This window comes from Myodes glareolus, chromosome 3 (genome assembly GCF_982192425.1).
Source record: "Myodes glareolus chromosome 3, mMyoGla1.1, whole genome shotgun sequence".
Classification (NCBI taxonomy): domain Eukaryota; kingdom Metazoa; phylum Chordata; class Mammalia; order Rodentia; family Cricetidae; genus Myodes; species Myodes glareolus.
Window position 1 is genome coordinate 106,866,432 of NC_142028.1, and position 19,346 is coordinate 106,885,777.

At 42.2% G+C, this 19,346-nt stretch overlaps 1 protein-coding gene across 4 annotated transcripts in view; it reads left to right on the forward strand.

Moving 5' to 3' along the window:
• Positions 1-19,346, forward strand: part of Bnc2 (basonuclin zinc finger protein 2) — a 402,638-nt gene that overhangs the window by 373,419 nt on the left and 9,873 nt on the right. For 3 of the 4 annotated variants that reach the window (XM_087904893.1, XM_085686207.2, XM_048453015.3), the window contains one exon: positions 1,103-3,081. In XM_087904893.1, the coding sequence (XP_087761019.1) occupies positions 1,103-3,081 (1,979 nt within the window). Of the gene's footprint in view, positions 1-1,102; positions 3,082-17,994; positions 18,029-19,346 lie in introns of all 4 variants that reach the window. The other variant, XM_085686212.2, reaches the window with a different exon arrangement.

Here is a 19,346-nt window from a genome sequence, read left to right on the forward strand (position 1 = left end):
GGGGTTCTAAGAAATGATGTCTTAAAAAAAAAATTTCACACAGTCATTGTTTAACTGTTGGAATAGATTTCTCTCAACCCATGCTATAATGGATTGCCTGACATTACATTGCAGGATTCTTAAGTCCTACCTCCAGGCAATCTCATAGTTACTAGCAAAAATGAAAGTGTGAAATGCTTTTTAATGTATATTTAACAACACGTAGTCTGATGATGGCTGATGTGTAGTCTCTGTGGAGTTCCTTGGCTATCGGAGGAGGATGCGGAGAGACAACGTTCCATGTGTACTCTATCTAAAATCCTCACATGCTTACTTTTCCTGTCCTTTCAGCAAAATCCTAAGATGTCATATACTTTAAATGTACGTCAAACTTTAAATGGCTGGATTACAGCCAGTTTTCAAGAAGAGGAAAGGTACCTTTCACAAGTGACGTTTCCTTTACTCCATCTCATCAAATTGCCTATTCTTAACCAGGATAAAAATACAGGCATTTAAAAAGACAGTATGCAGCAAAGTGATGGACTTTTGAAGGGGAAATGCTGTTTTACTCATTTCTATTTTTTTAACTATTCCAAAAGTCATATAACTCCCATTTAAAGGAATTTCCACCACTGAGTCTAGTGTCATGTCTGCTTGACTTGAGAAGGACGTTTCACGAACTGCACTTAATTCTTTCCTGTGGTGTCATTATTTAACAAAGACTAGGGTACGATTTTTTTGCATTTATACTAGGTTACACAGCAAGGGCTCACATCTTATACTAATATATGCTAAAGACTTGCATAGTATATAGATCATTGGTGTTAAAATGGCAGTACTGAAGGCATTTTAGATCACAGAGCCCCAGTGGTCCACATTTTGTTTGCCCTGACATCATTAAATTCAATCTGTTTCTATAACTGTGACTGTAATGCTACATTTGCATGGCAGAAAGTTTGCTTTGTGTGTTAACTTTTATTAACACTGCCTGCATGCCGTTTTCTCTTCTTGCTCTCCGTGGCATAAGCTGCCAGAGCACCTTCGGTTACGTTGAATAATCATGCACAATCAATAAGTTTTTTTTTTATTTTTGTCTTTGTTGTTTCTTTGATGTGGCCTGTAGGACGCTGCCGGCAAAGTACTGGACCGCTGGGCCATCATGTCTCGAGAAGAGGAAATCATCACCCTTCAGCAGTTTCTGCGGTTTGGAGAAACCAAATCCATCGTGGAGCTGATGGCAATTCAGGAGAAAGAAGGGCAAGCTGTGGCTGTACCATCTTCAAAGACAGACTCGGATATAAGGACTTTCATTGAGAGCAATAATCGCACCAGGAGCCCCAGCCTCCTTGCTCACTTAGAGAACAGCAATCCGTCCAGCATCCATCATTTTGAAAACATACCAAACAGCCTTGCATTTCTGCTTCCCTTCCAGTATATAAACCCCGTCTCAGCCCCACTGTTAGGGTTGCCTCCCAATGGGCTGCTGTTAGAGCAGCCTGGACTGAGGTTGCGGGAACCCAGCATTTCAACTCAGAATGAATACAATGAGAGCAGTGAGTCTGAAGTATCCCCCACACCTTATAAGAGTGACCAGACACCCAATAGAAATGCCCTGACGAGCATCACTAATGTGGAGCCTAAAACCGAGCCAGCATGTGTCTCCCCCATTCAGAATTCTGCCCCAGTCAGTGACCTAAGCAAAACTGAACACCCAAAAAGCTCCTTCCGGATTCATCGTATGAGAAGAATGGGGTCAGCCTCGAGGAAAGGAAGAGTGTTCTGTAATGCATGTGGGAAGACCTTCTATGACAAAGGTACGCTCAAAATCCACTATAATGCTGTTCACCTGAAGATTAAACATCGATGTACCATTGAAGGTTGCAACATGGTCTTCAGTTCCCTTCGAAGCAGGAATCGCCACAGCGCAAATCCCAACCCTCGCCTTCACATGCCTATGCTAAGGAATAACCGAGACAAAGATTTGATTCGGGCTACGTCAGGGGCTGCCACTCCAGTCATAGCTAGTACAAAATCAAATCTCACACTCACGAGCCCTGGCCGGCCCCCAATGGGTTTTACCACTCCTCCACTCGACCCCGTCTTACAGAACCCTCTCCCTAGCCAGTTGGTATTTTCTGGGCTAAAGACTGTACAACCCGTTCCTCCTTTTTATAGAAGTTTACTTACTCCAGGGGAAATGGTGAGTCCTCCAACCTCCCTCCCAACCAGTCCCATCATCCCAACCAGTGGTCCCATAGAGCAGCACCCTCCTCCACCCTCTGAGCCAATAGTGCCAGCAGTGATGATGGGCACTCATGAGCCCAGTGCTGACCTGGCACCTAAGAAAAAGCCTAGGAAGTCAAGCATGCCTGTAAAAATTGAGAAGGAAATCATTGATACAGCCGATGAGTTCGAGGACGAAGATGATGACCCTAATGATGGTGGAACTGTGGTCAATGACATGAATGACATGAGCCATGACAATCATTGTCATTCCCAAGAGGAGATGAGCCCAGGCATGTCTGTGAAGGACTTCTCTAAGCATAGTAGGACCCGGTGCATTTCAAGAACTGAAATAAGAAGGGCTGACAGTATGACATCTGAGGACCAGGAGCCCGAGCGGGACTATGAGAATGAGTCTGAGTCTTCAGAGCCTAAACTTGGTGAGGAATCCATGGAAGGGGATGAGCACATTCACGGTGAGGTGAGCGAAAAAGTCCTGATGAACAGCGAGAGGCCTGATGAGAACCATAGTGAGCCGTCTCACCAGGACGTCATCAAGGTAAAGGAAGAATTCACAGACCCCACTTACGACATGTTTTACATGAGCCAGTACGGACTGTACAATGGCGGGGGGGCCAGCATGGCTGCCTTGCATGAAAGTTTCGCGTCGTCTCTGAATTATGGAAGCCCTCAAAAATTCTCCCCGGAAGGTGACCTATGTTCTAGTCCAGACCCCAAAATCTGTTATGTGTGCAAGAAGAGCTTCAAAAGCTCCTACAGTGTGAAGCTTCACTACAGGAACGTTCACTTAAAAGAGATGCACGTCTGCACAGTGGCTGGCTGCAATGCCGCCTTCCCCTCTCGACGAAGCAGAGACAGGTCAGTAAATCTCCATTGGCTGCTCCTGCTGAGGGTGGGGGTACAGATTCAGTCATAGTGGACTTAAAATTAGATGTTTTGATGCACTGTAAGGATTGCCCGTATTGACCACATGTTCACTAAGCTGCCATGTTCATGAAGCATTTATGCAGTCAAGTGCTTGTTTGGGATTAAGCATGCAGAATCTCATGTCATCTTACCTAGTAATGCACGTCATTTTCCTCTGTTTATGTGTATATGTATGTGTTTCCATGCATCTAGGTGTAAGTTAACAGTACACAATTCCTTGCCTCCCCTTTCCTTAGAAGCCACAGCTTCTATCATATATATATATATATGAGATATATATATATCATAAATATATATATATATACTTCTGCTGTGCCTTGTGGTTTTTTAATTAAACCAATATATTATCTTCATACACACATATTTATCCAATATAGAAACAGAAATTTATGGATGGAAAGAACCATAGGTCCAGGACATCGAGACAGCCTGCATCTCCGTAGGTATAACCAGAAATGTTATCATTCCTTACATGAGTATTTAGTGTGTCCTTCAGTTCCTTAAGAATCGTGAAGCTATCAGAAGACAATGAGGCCAAATTAATTGTTGCTATGGGGGAAGAGCATGGTTGTGTGGGTTTCTTTATTTCAATTCCATGGTGTCTTTGATCACATCCCTAAATTGTAATCTGCCATGGAACTTTACTACAAAAGGGGGGACATGCCTAAGTAAATACTTTAGATCAGTTAGAATTCTCTGAGGACATCCCTCAGATTTATTGCTCTCTAGTTTTGTGTCTTTAGTTCTGAAACCATGGGACTTAAGCATAAGCAGCTGACCCTAAACCTACCATATTCTTTATTAATCCTCTTACAATATGAATGGAATGTCACAGTGGCCATTCAGTGGTGGGACAACAAGGTGATCTCTCAACTATGGAGGATGAGCCTTGGAACAAGTTTGTTTTTCTTTATAGTGCCTCATAGTGCCCAGCTCGGGTCACCATCCTTCCTCCTCAAGGGATGTGTGTTTTGGTTCCACACTAATCGTTTTAATATTTTCAGCCAAAATTTTCTTTCACAGTTTAAAATATATGTAGAAAACAATTAATGAAGTTTCCAAAGATCTTCCACCTTACTCTGGTATTTATTAGTTGAATAGAGGTCTTTGACAAAGCAGGTAGTGAGGGGCCACTGGGACTGCTGTGGGCAGGACAGCCCATGATCGTGACACTTGGGAGAGCGGGGAGTAGCCAGTTTGACCCCAGTCTGAGCTGTGCACTTATACCCTGTCTTGATTTAAAAATAAAAAGCATCACCACAAAGCAGTGACCTGTCTTTGCAACATGTTCACATATGTAAGGTTCATCCTTTTTTAATGAATATACATAGTGTCTTTCTTCTTACTGACATGGAAGGAGCCCAGTTCTATCCTTTTAATGATGTCTACCTCCACTATGTTGGCTCTATTTAAAAAGGGGGGGGGGAATTCTTGTGTTACCATTATATTCAGTTCTAAATTCTTATTGCTAGTCCCAGAAAATACCAGATAAGATGCTTATACTTTGATTAATAAATGCAGTTCCACCCCCCATTCCTTTTTTTAGAATAATATTCTTTCAGATTACAAACAGTATATTAGTGGTGATGAGGTTAATGCATTGAAAAAAAATTTCATTGAAATTTTTTAACAAATATAAAAGACTTGTGAAAACTTGCATGCAATATTTATGAAAATGGAGTATTTGAAGACAAGCCAACATTTAAGCTTATTTGCATGAATTCCTTTCACATTTTCGTTTGCTGCAAACATCACAGTTCATAACGCTGGAATAAATAGCTAAGGGGAAGCCTCCAAGCCTGGAGTTTTCACGAATGCACAGTCAGTACTGAACGCTAGAACACATTAAGTGCCGCTGTGTCTGTGTCCAGACACAAAGGGAGGTGCTGCCGAGACAGAATCCGTTTGTCTCGGGGGAAGTACTTGCTGACAGAAAAGGGATATTTTAGTTGCCATTTTTATTGTAAGGACTTGGGAGATTAGCCAGTGCCAACTACACAGAGGTTAGTCCTGTGATCTTCCAAGTACAGGAGGAGCACAGACAGGCTGTTTCAAAAGACAGTGGATACATTGTTGAGGGTGAAATAGTATACCATATCTAGTCTTTTTCATTTTAGAGTTTGTCCTGTGACAAATGACAAAATAGAAATTGAAAAAAGATAAAGTGAGGTCTTTTTATTCTTGAAATTTGGCTTTCTAAAAACTACACAGATTTTTTTTAATCCCAAGATAAATTCTTATAAAAAAATAAAGCAAAATAAAAAGTTGGGCATTTATTTTTTTGCCAACGGGAAATATTCATCCTGTTGAGATGATGACGTGAACTGACACAGTGATGTGTGACTAACTGCCACCAGAATAGCAAGACACAGTGATGCCATTGAGTTGCCAGCCTCTTCCTGAATCTCTGCACGGTGGACTTGGGAACATAATTAGATTTCTCTCTCTGACTTAATCATTTCATCAATGACTGTCAGCCAGTGGTTGTGCCTCCTTGTGCACAGGGACTCTGAAGTCTCATTCGTGATCTGTGTCGGGTCTTCTCTTTACTACACGAACTCCAGAAGGTCTGTGTTCCTCTCTTGTTCCTTTAATCAAATGATGGACTGAAACAGTGACGAGCTTTCTTACCTTTCTCTGTAGCCAACAGACCTTCTCAAGACACTCTCTTTTGTCTTTAGACCTTCTGTCTCCAAACCACTTCTTTCTATATGAGGAGGCCTGACTTCATCCATCCTAGACTCCACAGTGTCTTGTACAAATAAAGCAGTAGAGAGGAAGTTCCAGTGTGGAAAATATCCCCATGGCAGCTGAAGTGTGCAGGGCTCCTAGGACACCAGTCATAACCCTGCATTTCCTCCTTTCTCCTCCTTGACAGTGCAACTGCCTTGTCCTCCAAGCTGCAATATCTTATAGGATTTGGAAGCAGCTTCTGAGATGAGTATGCATGTAGGGGTTGCATTGTGGTCCTCCGATGAGCATGTTAGTAGGATGGAGATAGACAAACAATGCTAAGTACTATGTTTTAGGTTTGACAATGAGAGAAAGACACACATGCAAGGGATGACCACAGACAGAAACATTATCAAAGGTGTCCTTCTAGGTGTAGTTGCCAATAGTGGTGTATTTGATCAATTCAGAAGTCAGAAGGACCATTCCACATTAATGACAAAGAGCAAGCTAATGTGCACAAGGGCTTCCCCTCATCGTCAACCAGATGTAAGAATGACTTTTATTCTGAATGATTGAAGTGAAGGTAGAGCATTTCCTCTGTAAAGAGCTCTGATTCTTCAAGATGATTGTCAGATTCTTTCTTTATGTATCCCTTGATTTTTCTGCTGAGGAGTTGTTCCTCTGTCAGGGAATGTGTGGAACTATGCATATGAGATACGCCCTGAGAAGAAGTTCTAACCATGTGGCCTGGAGCTGCAGTGTTCATAGAAGCAAGCTAGTCACACTCCACAGAGCTTAGCTTACCTGTGCTACTTTGTCATCCTCTGGCTTCATTGTTTCACCAAGTGAGGCCCTTGTTTGTCCCAGCCGCCCAGAAACGAGAAAAAAAAAAAAACACACAGGAACAGTAAAACACTGCTTGTCCCACTAGCCCTAGCTTCTTATTGGCTAAGTCTTACATATTAGTTTAACCCATTTCTATTAATCTGTCTATCACCACAAGGCTATGGCTTACCGGGTAAAATTCCCAGCATCTGTCTCCAGCGGCTCCATGGCATCTCTCTTACGCCTCCCTTCTTTCTCCCAGCATTCAGTTCTGTCTTCTCCACCTACCTAAGTTCTGCCCTATCAACAGGCCAAGGCAGTTCCCTTATTCATTAACCAACAAAAGCAACACAGAGACAGAAGGACTTCCTACAGCACTTCATATTTAGGAGGGTTCGCTGGCCACTAACCTATGCAGAAGAGAAACCCATACATTGTTTGGTTTTTTTTTTAATTTGAAGGGAATAGGAAGCAAACACACAGCTAAACCATATCTGTCCTTTTCCTAACCTTCCTCATCATTTCCTAGTATGTTGTTTTATTTGTATTTGCTTTGGTGATTGGAAATTTAAAAATGGAGACCTTCACACACTAGATGGTGTGTACAGAGAGAAGTTAGCATCCTTGTGAACTTCGCCCTCTTCATTTGTAACCACCTCACAGCAATTGCTGAAGTTTGTCATAGATTTTATCAGAAAGGCAAGGGCCTCTTCCTGATCTTTAAGGTGTGTGGAGGTTGTTTCAGCCAGATGAATAAATTTTAAAACAAAATAATATCTGCCTAGGGTGATTTATAAATAAATATGAGGCAACCATTGATGCCAAGTGTGAGCCTTCTCTTTGATTGCTAGTTAAATCAGTGCAGATTTAAACATGTAAACTTCTTGATTTGTATGGAGTAAGACATCTGTATTTGGTTTATTAAAACCTGCTGATGTCTCCAGAACTAAATTTGTTCTTGTATAGGCCTCTGGATAGCCATAGCTAAACAGCAGAGATGTATAGTTTTTGCTCGTCTTATTACCTGACTTCCAGCCCTATACAGGTGTGCAGGAATAAATTAACATGAGCTGTTCTGATGAGCCACTGCATACATTAACAGCAGAGGTGAGGATGTGAAAACATGCTACCTGCCTCCTGTTTTCACCTTTCTCACCAAAGCAGCATCCATTTTTTTTCCATCATTCTCTATGTTTGGAAACTTATAGAGAACTTTTATAGAGAGAGCTTTTCAATAAATACCAGGCGATACCTCCAAGAAACGAGCCACTTAGCACCAATTCAAGAGAACTATTAGTATATGTGCCCTAATGTAATTAGCTGTCAAATAGTGTGCTAATCCTCAGAGGAGAGCCTCTGAATGGATGACTGCTTCATTTCCAACACTGTGCCCAATCCGATTTCAATTCTCTGCTTCCAAAACTCCTTATAAAGTGAAGTTGTGTGGCTCCTCTGGCTTTTAAAGGCTAAGAGATGTTTCCCCACTGCTCCTCTGTTTGGTTTCACAATAGAACCAGCAGATCAATAGGCCTTTTGTACTTATCTCCATTACTTTCCATCAAAAGCAAACAAACAAAGTAAATCCCCCTCCTGAGTAATTGCTGGTTGTGCCCTCCTCAAGCAAAACTTTGGTAGTAAGATAAGCTTCGGTGTCATTCTTGTCCCCGGGGTTCTTTTTATATACTGAAAGAAGAGCAATGAGCAAAACGGTCTCCTTGTATCATGGGGAGAGACTCTGTCAAGCCTAAAGTGAGCCTTGGATCTTCCTAATGACCTCCTGCTGGCCCAGCTGGATGCAAGACAAGCTCGTTTAAACCTCTGCTGACCTTTCTCTCCTCCACAAGCAGCCTTCCCAGCCACCATTTTCAGAGCTGTGTGCCACAGAGACAGCCCAGTGGCTAGCAAAACACTTGCCCTTGCACGTGCAGAGGTGCTTTATAAGTACTGTGGAGGGAAGTTGCTATCGACTCTCCCGTGACTGTAGAGCTCCCATGACAAACAGAATGCTCGTGAACAGCCTTTATCGTCGCCTTCTCTTCTTACCAGCTCTGCCTGGAAAATCCTGGCAAAATACCAGAGAAGGTGCACCATAAGTACCCAGGCAGTATGTTTCATGACGGTCTAACTTGGAAAGGGTCATTTTCCAGCTTTCTGTTTCTGGTTCATCAGAGTCTATTATGCCCCTGATAGACTTTTTAGTTGTGAGTCTTGCTGATGTGAAATGTCATTTGAGATGCTTGTGTTTGCAGACATCCTTACAGTAGGAAGGTGAACTGAGACTATGCACATACATTAACATTCACCCTTGTAACCCCGGTGGGATCCTTCCCTCTGTTCACCCTTGTAACCCCGGTGGGATCCTTCCCTCTGTTCACCCTTGTAACCCCGGTGGGATCCCTCCCTCTTCACCCTTGTAACCCTGGTGGGATCCCTTCCTCTTCACTTGTGTGACCCTGGTGGGATCCTTCCCTCTTTACCCATGTAACCCCAGTGGGATCCTTCCCTCTGTTCACCCGTGTAATCCTGGTGGGCTCCCTTCTCCCTTAGGTGAAAAACTACCAACTCTCTAGCTTTAGTATTCTTTCTTTGTTTGCAAAGACAATGCAAGACTTCGCTGCTGGACTTCCCACGGAGGCTGATCTCTAAAGTTGTCCTTTCTTCTTCCTAAGGCTACTCGGAAATGGTGTAATGTTTTCCCCGTAAGGCTCTCAGGACCTCCAACTAGGTGGATATGGCAGTCTATGAAAGAAGTTTGCTCTTGCCAAAAAGTTACAATGTTAAAATTTTAAAGGAGATGTGGTGGCTGTGATTGCCAAGTGCCAAGCTGTGTGTGTTTGAGAGGCAGGCACAGCAAGTCAGGGGAAGAGAGAACACAGTTTCGGAAAGGACAGTGTTTCTTCAGTCATTTCACATAAAGCTACACTTTAAAAAATACCTCCATTTTATGTCCTAATGCAAGCTGCTTGGATTAAAAGGAGAGCTGTAAATTCCTGGTAAAATGCTGTCGGGCTGAAGTGTTAGTGATCTTAACTCTACTACTTTGCAGAGTTTATTACCTCTTTTATTAACTAAGGGGGAAAATGTTACCTACTTCCAACTTAATTCTTTTTCTTGCTTGCTCTTATTTTTACTGCACTTTGGAAAAGAAAGCGAAGAGAGGCCACGTGACTCTACCTAGACATATGTAAGGGATGGCTCCGTTTGACTGGCGTAGACAAATCTGAATTGTGCCTGAGCCCTCAATCATGCCCACCTTCTCCCGTAAGAGCAGCAGTGGTGCACATGTGTGTTTATATATGAAACACTTGAGCAAAAAGACCAAAACACAGATGGTCCTTAATTTCCAGAAGAGACCATCTTAGAAAGCAATAGATGAAGCTACTTCATCACGTTGATGGGAAATTGCAAGTTTTGCTAAGCAAAGCTATAGATTTTGAGCAAACAACCGGCCCTTGGAAGGAAGCCTCTGCTGTCTGATGGGGCTGAGGGGAGCTGCTGGAACTCGGCTGCCTTTTTAGTGCCCTCTGTCACCGAGGGGGCACTGGTGGGTCACTTCGCTCACTAGTAATTGTGTTTTACAGACTTCTAAAGCAATTGGCTCAGTCAGTCCCAATTCAATAAAAGTGCAGAGAGGGAGAGAGAGCACTTTTGTTCTATTTTTTACATGAAATTATTTCATTCAGCAGTCTGTCTTTTTTATTACCGCGACTTGACATTAGCACTCCAAGCTATATTAGCATCCATTTCAGCAGTTCAGTAATGGTATTAAAAAAACACTTAACTTCAACGGTGAATGGTTGTATGACAGAACCATAAAAAAAAAAATCCACATTAAAAAAAACTTATGTATTTGTCCCAGCAAATTATTTTTCACTTGTTTAACCACTTCAAAACTATGTTCTCGTGATGGGTGTTCAGAAGCATCCCCTTTTCTCCAGAGCAGCAGGCAGTGCGGCTCTGTGGGCTTGGGGATTGGGGGCGGGAGGGAGAGCCCAGTGGTGAGAGAGAAGGTAAAACTGTTGTTTACCTGTAGTTAGATTCCCTTCCATTCATCAGCAGAGATGGAATTGGCAACCTCAGAGCACCCAAGGTGAAATTCTTGGATCCTCGTGCCTGACTGGGATTTGATTTTGAACCGAACACTCTCCAAACTCGGGAGCGGAGCCTAACTACTTTGGCACTGTGGTGCGCTCATAAATGACTACATTAGGTTCTAAATTTTGATTAAACCTTCAGTAATTAATCAATGGTAGACATGAAGCAGTTGGCAAGGTCCAGAGCTGCAAAATGTTTAAGACATAAAACATTACGAAGTAATTAGAATATGCTCCTTCAAGAGAGGGGTTGCCTTCAATAAAGAGGTAAATGATAGCATCCTGTTTATTGTGGATGTAGGCAGCCAGAGCAATATGATAAACTGCCGGAGATACACATATCAGTAATCATCCACATTATTAGTACCATTAATCATAATTCCAAAAATATGACAGCAGCAGCCAACTTTTTGACCAATTTTGCTTCTGCCTGTTGGCCATTATAACTTCCCTAATAGACCACAGAGCTCCTTTGTGTGGCGGTTTGCATTGAGAATGGAAGGTTAATTATATTTGAGCTGTTGATTTCTTCTCTCCTTGGAAAAGGCTTAGCACTTTGACAATCCCAGGAGCTTGAGGTTGTTAAACCAGTAAAAGTACTTTATTGAAATTTTCTTTGTTGGTGAGGAATGAGATGTTTCAAATGAGATATAAGAGCCAGGCTGGGACAGCGCTAATGTTTCTTGCTCCAAAGTGATCCTTGGACGGCAAGAACCCGGTGGTTCTTTGGACCACTTTGCGTTCTTGTTGCTAGTCTGCCAGTAAGTTAAAAAGTTCAGCCGTATACAGTGGTGCACCAGGAGGCTCTACAAGGTTAGTGGTCGTCTCAAGCGTACATTTGGGCGAGAATGTTTGGTGGCAGGAAGCGACTCTACTGAAATATTCTGGACATCCAACCATGCCGGTGTGGCTACAAGGGAATTCACAAACATCATCTGGATGCTTGTGTGGGCTGAAGTCTTCAGCAGCACAGGTACACGACTGGTGGGCTGGCCGAAGTAGTCATGTTTCCGCCGGCAGCTCTGACACATGAGCAGCGATGCCAATGAGATTGTGCTCACCTGAGTTTGCAAGTTCATTACCTTCATTTTTCCACATTCGTTTCTGGATGAAGTCCAAAGCTAAGTAATATTGATAGTCCTACAAGATACTGTCTCTTTCCATGGGGAACCTAGAAATCCCTAATGTCATCTCTTAAGATCACAAATTAACTGTTTGAACAATATAAAACATTTTAAATACTTCCTCTCAGAAATTATTTCCCTTTAAAAGGATCTCAGGAATCAATGTCCTATATTTTACATATTGAAGTTTTTTTAACGGAAGACAGATTTGAATATAAAGAAAGCAGTTCATTCCAATTATTTGGGGAAAAAACATCTTTTCTAAGAAACTCTTTAAATTAGACAGTAAAATATGAATCAGAAAATGTAAAGTTCTTCTTGCTTCCAGCCTGAGTAGGTGCAAAACTTACAATTGCACCCAGATTGTCTTTCGAAGAGACAGTGCTTTTCTTCCCCAACAATAGTAGTAGCTGAGCACCAGATCAGCTGCCCGATGGAGGAAGTCCCCGGGTGCCGGGAAAGCCTAGCCTAGTCACACTGTCCCCCTCACCTTGCCTTACAGCGCAACAGGTATGACTGCACGCCTTCTCATGTGAGACACAACTCAACACTACAATGGTTAGTGAGCAAGGCTGGTGATGGATATCAATTCCATGCTTAACCTGAGCAGGCGGCATACACGTTTTCCATCTACCCATCTGCCCTCCCAAATGCCATCACTCCGTTAGCATTTTCATGCATTCCACAGCAATGACAAATGGTTTTCTGACTGTAGTGCCAAGTTTAGTATGCAAAAGACATGTTTGCCTCTGCCAACAAACCAATAATTCTCACTCACATCTTCAGAGTTACAGCATTTATAAAGTTGCAAAGTGGAGTAAACAAACCATCTGTTTGGCTTTTCCATATATGTCATGCTTTCTTATTAGCATATTACGATTCATTTAGTAAACAAATTTGGTGATTTTGCTCACGTCAAAGATAGATCGGAAGCCTGAAGATGATTAACATTCCTGGGACAAGCGCGTTAATACATTGCTTCCTCTGCAAAGTTAAATGGCTTCTCGGGAGAATCGCCCCTTGTTGACAAGATGAGACTGTCAATTTTGTTTGCCTGCCACGTTAGGGGCCATAAGGGGATGGCAGGCTCTGAGAGAGGGGAGTCATGTGGGCAGCATAATTCACTGTGAATTGAGAAAAGAAGTCTAATTCTGATAAATGGCCGACCCCAATACATCCTACCTGTTATTACAACAGACGTGCCGTATCTGTGCAGTAAATTAGTTAATCCCCTAAAGAGTTTGGTGGGCGCTTATCTTCAAGTGAATGATTTGAATGGAGAGGGAACTGCCTGCGTGACCAGTGTGGATGATTTGTTTTAGATGGAAAGGGATTGAAAAAAACTGAATTTCATATTTTTTTAAAAAAAAAATTTTGCTTAGTCTTTATTTCTTGCATTAATTTTGCATCTCTTTACTTTTTGGGTTTCTGCGAATTATCCACTGTAGTTTAACACTACATTTCTTCATCAGCTGGGGCGGGGTGCCAGAGGAGGGCAATGCGGATGGTCTGGAGATTTTATTGAAAATCCTCGAACAATTGCAGTTCTTCAGAATATGGGTAGTGCCAAAATGTCATTGAGCTCATTGAGGTGTAAGCATGTGACTAATAAATGGTAATGCAGACGCGAGGAGCTGAGTGCAGTAGTCAGTCTCAACAGTGCGCCGAGGAGAGAGCAGTTTTGAGAAGGTTTTTTGTTTGGAAGTACTGCTAACTAACCCCGCATTCACATCTGTTTGGAAGTACTGCTAACTAACCCTGCATTCACATTTGTTTGGAAGTACTGCTAACTAACCCTGTATTCACATCTGTTTGAAAGTACTGATAACAAACCCCATATACACATCTGTTTGGAAGTACTGCTAACTAACCCCGTATTCACATCTGTTTGGAAGTACTGCTAACTAACCCCGTATTCACATCTGTTTGGAAGTACTGATAACTAACCCTGCATTCACATGTGTTTGGAAGTATTGATAACTAACCCTATATTCACATCTGTTTGGAAGTACTGCTAACTAACCCTGCATTCACATCTGTTTGGAAGTACTGCTAACTAACCCCACATTCACATCTGTTTGGAAGTACTGCTAACTAACCCTGCATTCACATCTGTTTGGAAGTACTGCTAACTAACCCTGCATTCACATCTGTTTGGAAGTACTGCTAACTAACCCTGCATTCACATCTGTTTGGAAGTACTGCAAACTAACCCTGCATTCACATCTGTTTGGAAGTACTGCTAACTAACCCCCTATTCACATCTGTTTGGAAGTACTGATAACTAACCCTGCATTCACATATGTTTGGAAGTATTGATAACTAACCCTATATTCACATCTGTTTGGAAGTACTGCTAACTAACCCTGCATTCACATCTGGCATCTATACTTCCCTAAATTGGAGAAATACCTCTTCCCTCTCTTTTTCCCTCTCTTTATGTACATAGATAGCTGACCCTTCATGTCCAGCAATTCTATATTCATGGATTCAACCAGCCACAAACAGAAAATGTTAGAGAAAAATCACGACTACACCCAACACATAAAGACATCTTTTCTTGTCACTATTTCCTATATGGCATAGTACAATGACTATTTATAAAACATTTATGTTATGTGGGAATCATAAGTGATACAGATATGACTTAATTTATAATGAAGGATTGTGTAGGGCGGGCACAAATACTTTATCAGTGTATATAAGGGACTTTGGAGAATCTGGATTTGGGTTTAGGGTTGGTACTGAACCAAATCCTGGATGATACCAAGGAATGACACACACACCACACCACACCACACCACACCACACCACACCACACCACACCACACACACAATCTGCTGCGGACATTTCACCATGGTCATTTTAGACAGTATTATTTGGGACTCTTTTACATATATTTGTGTAAGTGACAGAGTGGAGCAGGAAAGTAAATACAAAAAAAAATCAAAAGTGACATCTTAATTCCATTTTACTCAAAGAATTGCGTAATATTAATTCACTAATCCTGGAATGGCATGAAATTAAGAATTACGTATTGGACGGCGGGAAAGTCAGGGCAGCAAAAGCTTGAAGGGGCTGCTGACACCACTTCCAATCAGGAAGTGGAGAGCAGTAGAGGCTGATATTCAGCCTATTGTCTCCTTTCATGCAGCCCAGGATTCCCAGCCTAGGAATGGTCCCACCCCACAGAGGGTGGGTCTCTCCCTACTTCAATAGCATAATTAAGATACACCCCAGACATATTCACAGGCCTGTCTCTCAGGTGATTCTAACTCTCTCTAACTTTCAAGTTTATGATGGAGACTTTGCCTTAGTCTGATTTTCTAACCTGAGTGTAAGACTTTTCTTAAGAACAAGCCGCTAACAACAAAACCTGCTGTCCTTCCCCTGTATTTCAAAACCAAACTCAAACTCTGGTTTTGTTCAAACTTTTGCTTGTAAAGTGTTGTATCAGCTCCCCCTGGGCGCTTGGGCACGTGGGGAAATGAGACATGAAAACAAAGCCCACTGCGGCACTCGCTTTCTTTGTCAGCGGGGCTCTGGAGTCTACTTGACGGCATTTGATGCATCCTGTGTTCTGCGATTAAGGTGTGCCTTCCTCCAAGAAACAGAAAGGACAGGGTATTGTGCATCGGTCCAGAGAGAGGACTTAACTCGGCCTTCCAGATAAGACAGAAGTTTAGGCATTGACGCCCTTCCCTGGACCTAAAGCTTTATTTCATTTTGATTTGCGAGTGTGACCTCTTTAGTTTTGGCAGATTGGTTGTTAGGCTAGAACGTCAGAAAACTATGCTTAGCCCAAGTGAGACGAGTGCCTAGGACCTCCATCCTGTGATGTCCCTTACCCTGGAGCGGAGTCTTTACTCTCCACTCTGGTCACTGCTGTCATTTTACAGAGCCGGGAAATGCTTCTTCCCCAGCACCATCCGTCCTCTGTGCTGTGTGAGAAAACTTGTGTGAGACTGTGCTTGACGGCGTTACCTCCTGTGTGCCAGGCATTCCGCCTCCTCTGCCACAGGCTGACCTACATCTCATCTAAGATCTTGAGCGTGTGAGCTACATTTTAGAGCAGTGTATGAACCCCTACCTTCGTGCCCATGAATTCTTTATCTCAGCCTTTGTCTTTCCTCTTTTCTTCTTTTTTTTTCCCCCTGTGAGAGTAATTTCCTTCTTTGTAGCTGTATCATTTGCCTAATCAGAACAAGCAAACACAGCTTTTTATACTCTCAGGTTCTTATTTAGTCTAAATTTTAGCTAATTATTAGTCTTCCTTCTTTTTCAAACTAAGTGTTCAGAACACTAGATTTCTCCCTCTCGAACAATGCATGTATATCTCTGGGTAACGGATCCTTGTGCCGGGGTCTCCCTGTTTACATCATACAGCCGCCTCCCTCCCATCCTGGGCTTCCTTTTGCTGGGCATCTGAATGTCAGTAGTGAGTTCTTTCAGTCTTTCTTCTTTTTACCTCTTCAGTTTTGCTGATCCAATTAAACTTGTCATAGTCCTCAAATTGCTCTTAACCTTAGGTCTTTGTATCTCATGGGGACGGTGTTTTTATGACAGTCAGTGGTTTGGATTGACTGATTGGCGGGTCTAGCAATAGGTCTTTGTTAAAACCAAATGCTGCCTCCTGTCCATTTTGTAGAGGCTTGAGGCACAGGACCAGTAGTGTCTGACAAAGAACCTCAGTCAGCCCGCTTTCCCTCATCTTGCTTGTCTTCCCTCCACCCCAGCAACCCTGTGACAGTCTGGAGACTCCCAAGTCCAAGGCATGGGGCTGAACCAGCCGGTTTTCCCCCCGCCCATTATCCTCACCCCCACTCCATGTGTTTTGCATATGGCGTTTGGGAAGATCATTAAACAAAAATGAAATAGATTAAGAAATGAACATAAAAGAATCAATTCTCCTGAACTGTGGTTGCATAATGGAAATCGACTGCTGTGAATGAACCCATGCACTGAAGTTATGAGCGGCAGAGTTAATGCGCTGCCATGAGTTCATCTTTATTATTACATTACACCTGAATCAATTGATAAAGTAGCTTTTTTTTTCGTAAGCGAGGGATGGCACTTAATTGAATAAAAGTCAATGTAATTATATTAACAGAGGCCAACAGTACTGCTGACAGCGGAAAAGGGACACTGTTGAGTGGAGTGCCAGAGCTGGTCTCCACATTTCTGCACATCGTTTGGTTGACAGATATTGAGGGCTGGTACATCATCTAATTAGATTACAGCCTTCTTCTGCTGTCCGTGAGACGTGGAGAGCAGATCCCTTCCTGGTAACATCTCAGTGGAGATGTGTAAATTCACAAGTCATCCTATGGGAGAGGTGTCCGTCCGGGGGATCCGGATGCCCTCTTGTCAATGTTAATTTGTTCTTCCTCCTTCAGTCTGTCTTAAAGCAACTTTTGTGTGTCTGGCTGCTGTTTTCTCAGCAGCGAACCTAGCAAGTGGTAACTGCAAACGTGTGAGAAACAGCACAGAGTTCTAGATTGCAATCAAATATGTGTTTATGAAACGAAGAAAGGGGGTGGGGTGTTAAAAATAATGAATGAGGGTTGGGGTTTATGAACTGCTCACAGCTGGCAGTTTGTTTTCTCAGTAGAGTAGTGGTACACAGTTTAACTGTTTCCACGTTCCTTCTTGTTCTAACCCTGTGTCTCCCCGCATGTCATGGGAAAGACTTCACAGTAGGTATTTTCTGCACTCTGCTTAGCAACATTCACAGTCATCTGACACCTGACACCAGGGAAAAGGGAATGTCAGAACAGGCCTGTGGGGACAACTTCTGTTTATCCACATTCATGTACCCACACACTGCATGCATCTGTTTGGAACTCATTTATGGTTGATGCTGATGCTGTGAATTTGGTGTATTTGATTTGATTTATGGTTTTTGGATTATGCAGGTGATCTGAAAATCAAGACAACATATGAGATGATCACTTATGACAGAAACTAATTTTGTGATCACAACATTTTAAATCCCTATTTTATTGTTTAAGTTTTCAAAAGCCGGATGTCTAGAATGTGAATTTGTTTTCTCTCTCTCTTTCTCCCTCTTTCTCTCTCTTTCTCTCTCTCTGTCTCTCATTCTTGCTTTCTTTTGTGATCGATTTAGCAAAAGATTAGAAAGCTGATCTTATTGTCACAAGGTAAGCTCAGCCTTCCCAAGTGCAGTGTGGAGAGGGCTGCCACCCTCCACCCCTCAACCCAGAGTGCTGATTGTCTCGTGTGTGGAAAGGTGGGAAGCCTCTCCCTCCTTTCTTGCCCTGGAGGCACATACCTCTCACACTTCTCTAGGACGTGTTAGCCTTGCTTGTTCCCAATTGGAGAGACTTCTGATTATAACCAGGAGGACTCGTGAACTTAATGACCATTTCGGTCATTTTTATCATCACAGTTAACATCTCTAAGATGTCCAGCCTCCAGTGCTGGCAGGTTTTATCTCCCTGTTTCTTTATCACCTTATTTTCATGGAGGGTAGCTTTCAATTTAGGTACTTGACAAACATCTGAGCCTTTGCAGGTGGAGAGAGGTATATGCCCAAGGGCACTTTCAAAAGTCCATGGGGGGTGTAAATACAAAGGCAATGTTTTCAGATAAACAGTGACTTGGGCTTTGTAAGTCCTGAGGTCCCTGTAGATGCTCTGGGAATGAATCTCTCCCTTTTTAGCACAAGCAACTCTATGATGTTTTGCTTGTCCAAGTTAGGGGTTCTGTTTATGAACTAAAGGGACTCTGTCATTGTGCTTGATTTTTTTTATTTAAAAAAAAACTTACTGTGCTTTAATTTTTATCCTTTTGGATTTTTTTGTTGGGGGGGAGGCAAGGGTTGTATATTTAGAAAATAATTTATCAGATTATACTTTAAAGAATTAAACCTTAAAGTAGCATTATTTGATAAAGACAGTTCCTTGCTAAAATGTAGTATCTTTTGAAAAACTAAATGTATTTTGCTGTTAGCTTTGGGTGGGATTTCAGATAGGTTTGAGAAAAGATTCATGTCACAAAGAAAAAATATTTTAACTGAAGTTACTGTTTTCCTGAGACTTCTTTTTAAACCTAAAACATGAGATATAGGAGAGTGGGGAAGATGATTTTTTTAAAGTTAAACCTAAATTATGTAGACCATTTACTTTTTTAAAATGCAAGCCCTTTTCACAGTATTTGCTGTATTAGAAAAAGCTTGTTTGATGTTCTTTTCTGATTTTAAGTAAATTTAGACTATTCCATTTAGACAACCCGAGGTTCCATTCTTTTACCGTGTTTCATGTTTATTATCCTATACTTACTGTATGTTTAAGACATCTGCTACGAGGTCCTCTGTGGCTGATGCCCTCGCGGGACAGCCATTGAGAAAGGAGTGCCTAAGTGTGCATTCATCCTGGCTCTTGAAGAGTTTATTCATAAAAATTACATCAATGGAAAGTTCCCCTTTCTGCACCTCCCACCTGCACTCAATCCTAGATC